The sequence below is a fragment of the Ambystoma mexicanum genome, chromosome 5p (assembly GCF_040938575.1).
Source record: "Ambystoma mexicanum isolate Mex_15411 chromosome 5p, UKY_AmexF1_1, whole genome shotgun sequence".
Lineage (NCBI taxonomy): Eukaryota > Metazoa > Chordata > Amphibia > Caudata > Ambystomatidae > Ambystoma > Ambystoma mexicanum.
Genome location: NC_090930.1, coordinates 20,054,040 through 20,058,337, shown reverse-complemented (window position 1 = coordinate 20,058,337; position 4,298 = coordinate 20,054,040). Strand labels below are relative to the sequence as shown.

At 43.7% G+C, this 4,298-nt stretch overlaps 1 protein-coding gene across 1 annotated transcript; it reads left to right on the top strand.

Moving 5' to 3' along the window:
• Positions 1-2,129: 2,129 nt before the first annotated feature.
• Positions 2,130-3,071, top strand: LOC138480464 (olfactory receptor 2G3-like). Its single transcript, XM_069612247.1, has one exon. The coding sequence runs from the start codon at positions 2,130-2,132 to the stop codon at positions 3,069-3,071; it is 942 nt and encodes a 313-aa protein (XP_069468348.1).
• The last annotated feature ends 1,227 nt before the right edge of the window (positions 3,072-4,298 follow it).

Sequence of the window (4,298 nt, the reverse complement as noted above, 5' to 3'; positions counted from 1 at the left end):
GGGAAGGGCCCGCTTCAGAATCAGGGTGAAACTCAAACGTGTTATTAATGAATCTATCAAAAGCTGAGTCCAGGGTAGAGTTAAGGTGGTGAAGGCCAGAGTCCATAGAGTCCTGGGTTGCCCTAGTCACTGAAGGTGGGGCAGAAAGGGACACCTCCCCAGACCCTCTAAAAGTGGTATCTTCCCCAGACCTTTCACTATTCTTTGAAGGCCTAACCTGGGTACTGGCATCAGCTGAGAAAGGCCCTCCACCCCCTGGGTTGCAAGCACTATTAAATATAGGGCAAACTGAAACCAAAGGAAGGTCCAAACCAAAGTCTTTTCTACTGAGGTGGGTGGGCTGGTGACTGCGGTGAAATGAGGGAAGCGCCTTGTTTTGTTATTGCTGCCAGGCGCAGCCTGGAGGCAGAGCAGGCCGCACGTCTGAACTGTGATATTTCCCAAGAGAGAGGGTGGCGCTGCAGCTCAACATGTGCTGCAGAGCTGCCTCACCTGCATCAAGCGCGAGGACTTGAACGAAAAAAGCGTTCGGAGAAGGCCGGGCCTCTGTGCAAGCGTGACAGCTGCAGGGGTGAATAATTTAATGCAGCGGTCGCCTACCCACTATAATTAGACTAGAAACCTGACAGGATTGAGGGATAAAGACGGTGCCTCGGCACCCTAGTGGCACACGCTCTCTGTGGAAAGCACCCCAGAGAGTAACCAAGGGAACAGAGACGAGCAAACAAAAGCTACTTTGTAATGAAATATAAAGAACATTAGATTTTAGAACAGTTGTAGACACCAACTAGCAACAAAGTACACGACTGAAAGGAATGAAAGAGCAAAGAAAGAGGATATGTTGTTAGAGAAAAGGGCTTATATGGGGGAGTGTCTCTGCCTATTGGTTTTTAGCAGGGCATGACCTGGCCTTCATCTTGGTTTGGGATTCTTCCCTTCAGTATGATTGAAATACTGTTTTCAGTTTTAAATTAAAGAAACTCGTTTTGTGTAAACGTTTTTCTTTGCTGCTGTGGTGTCAGTTAGTAAAGACTGTAATGCATAATATGAAGTCTCCTGTACTGACATATAATTTGAGAAGTGGCATGGCACTTACTGGGTGTCTGTGTAGGTGTACGTCACAGTGGCTGGCAAAACGGGTTGCAGTGTGTTCAGCAGTCGCGTTCCATTAGGATCGTTAGTGTAACTTCGTAGAGCGCATGGATATTCGGAGGCGCTGGTCTATGCTCATAGAGTGCATGGATAATGCACAGGAGAGTAACCAGGCCCTGGCATCCGTACCATTCCCCGGACACGTCAGCTAAACCTTCATTTGTATGCTGATCATACCCAGATTGCTGTTAAAGACACCTGACTCTTCGCTTGTGCTACGTCCACAGCTGCGCACCCAGGCCCTTCCTTACTTCTCCTCCTTCCCTTCTAATGTGATATGTGCCTTATCTGTACGGGTTCCACTTAAAGGGGATATTACCCATGTATGTAACAGCATAACAGCACAGAGCAGAGAGGAGAGGTCAGGTTCCGACCCAAGGACAGCAGGGCAGAAAGGCAGACAAGACTGCAGGACTGACAATAGGTCCAAAAGCAACGAGAGTGAACCACATGCTGTCAAGCACCTTGTTCAAACAAGCCAGGATATGTCATAGTCTTATCCTATCTCTTAATAGGTTAATCCTTTGCCCTATGTTTCCACCCAAGGTCTAATCAGGTGACCATCTTGGAATGGTGCCATGTACTCCACAATACCTAGCACACTCTCTTCTCATTTAGTCTGCTGGCCATTCTACCAGCCACCTCCCACCAGTGCCAGGCTCTCCACCCCTTCAAACCTCTTATCTCGTGAATCCTGATGCTTAGGTGTGATTTGTTCTTTGATCTTTGGGTATTGAATATGAGACCACTTTAGCATGGAAAAGAATTCAGCAAGGTTGGGATTTTGTGAACAGGAACCTCTCATGTCTGTATTTGAGTAATCTCAGTTTTGAAGGTCCTTATTTGGACCTGGTACCTACTCTATAAATGTAACAGAATACACAATAAATGTCAACTGCAGCATAACGCCGTGTGTTCAGAACCGTAGAACCAACATGCTCTTATTTCTTCTGCACAGATAATCCCAAGGAGGTAGAATGCAGAGGGAGAACCGGAGCTCGGGGACAGGATTTATCCTGAAGGGCCTTTCCGATGACCCGATGATGGATCTCATCCTCTTCTTTGTGTTCCTGTCCATTTACCTGGTTACGCTGGTAGGAAACAGTACACTGATTATCATCAGCAAGATTGACTGTAACCTCCAGACACCCATGTACTTCTTCTTGAGCAACCTCTCCTTCTTAGATATCTGCTACATAACCAGCATCGTCCCCAAGATGCTGGTCAACTTCTTGATGACAAAGAAAACTATCTCATATGCCGGATGCGCAGCGCAAATGTACGTTCACTTGTCCTTGGGCGAGACAGAGTGTATCCTCCTGGCTGTGATGGCGTACGACCGGTACGTGGCCATCTGTAATCCTCTGCGGTATATGATCATCATGAACACGCATGTCTGTATCAAGATAGCGCTTGGTACCTGGATCAGCGGCTTCCTCCTGTCTATTGTGCATGTTGCATCCACGTTGCTACTGCCCTTATGCAGCGATGAGATCAACCACTTCCTCTGTGAGGTTCCCGCTGTCCTGAGACTATCATGCATTGATACGTTCATCAACGAAGTAGTGATCTTTGTGGTCGGTGTGTTGATATTGTTAATCCCGGTGTTCCTAATTGCTGTGACCTACCTACACATCCTTGTGACTATTCTGAAAATCCAGTCTGCCAAAGGAAGGTCAAAGGCATTCTCCACATGCGCGTCACATCTGGCAGTCATTACCATCTTCTATGGAACCGCCATTTTTATGTACATGAGACCCAGGACAAGCCATTCGCCCAGCATGGATAAAATGGTGTCTGTTTTCTATTTGATTGTGACACCAATGTTAAACCCTATGATATACAGTCTGAGGAACAAAGACGTGAAAGGCGCCTTGCAAAAAGCAATAGGAAAATGTGCCCAGTCGGGAAAGTCATAGACTCAATATATAGTCGGATGGAGGTGGGGCCCGGTGCATGGAAAACATTGTTTATTGAGAAACTCCTATGAACGGAAAACTGTGCCCCCATCAAGTAGAGAACATGAGCATATCCACCAATATACGGAAATAGTCTGAATTATAGTGCTTAGGGTGTACCACGCTAACCCTGTGTGTCACACCATGCTTTGGAGAAGTTCTTGTAGCGCAAGAGACATGTAACTACAAATTAGGCAACTCATATGTACCAGATCTCCCCTAAATATGTACACACAGTATAAAGTGGAACAAAGGCTCTCTTGAATGTGCAAACATTAAATATTAGATACACAATAGATATGTATGCACCATAAACACTCTAATACATTGTGTGTCCTTACTAGCTGGGTAAATGTACTAAACACTTATCAGTTGTCAATCACTTCTCATGTTTGTAATGCACACACTACTAACTTTTTTCTTTTTTTTAGTTTAAAGATTTCTATTTAACAAAATTAAGAATACAAGGTAGCAAATAGACATATATGTAAAAAATAATATCGGATATAGAGCCAGGTAAGCAAGATGTAGTGAGGATTAATACAAAGTAAGCCAAGTATCCTTACATCGTATAGTATTAAAATGTGCTAGAGATTTTTGAGTATTTTGGGAGAACATACACTAACAGATAACAAGACAAAATAAAACACCAACTGGACATAACACACACAAGAGGAGGGAGAAGGGAGGGGGTTAAAGGGTGTGGTACAAATAAATCATGAATTCTTACAGGATAATGATTCACAGGTTACTGATGCAGACTTACACAGATTAAAAGTCATTAAATGATTGCCATTTCCACTGAAACTTGAATCAGGGGTAGAAGCATTACATCTTTCCAATCTGTGATTATTACATATAGAATTCTACAAAATGTATAGTGAATTTTGCTTAGGTTTTTCCAATTAGCCATGATAGTTTGGATTGCTACTATTAAGCATGAGTCGAATAGATATCTAGCATGTTTGTTGACGGAGTTGTTACGTACCCTGGAGTAACAATGCATCTGATGGTACTCCACGTGGATTTGCAGAATGACTTAACAATGATCCAACTGAAGAATTTAATAAGATATTATAGTAGATCAAGGCTCTTGTGCTAGGGTTGAGTATGTGAAGCAGTCTTAACGCATCAGGATCCTTAGAATTATACATCAGTGTCTCTAAATGTTCTACTATTGCAGTAATA

Coding starts and splice junctions, on each gene's coding strand:
- LOC138480464 (XM_069612247.1), top strand. CDS start 2,130: ATGCAGAGGGAGAACCGGAGCTCGGGGACAGGATTTATCCTGAAGGGC.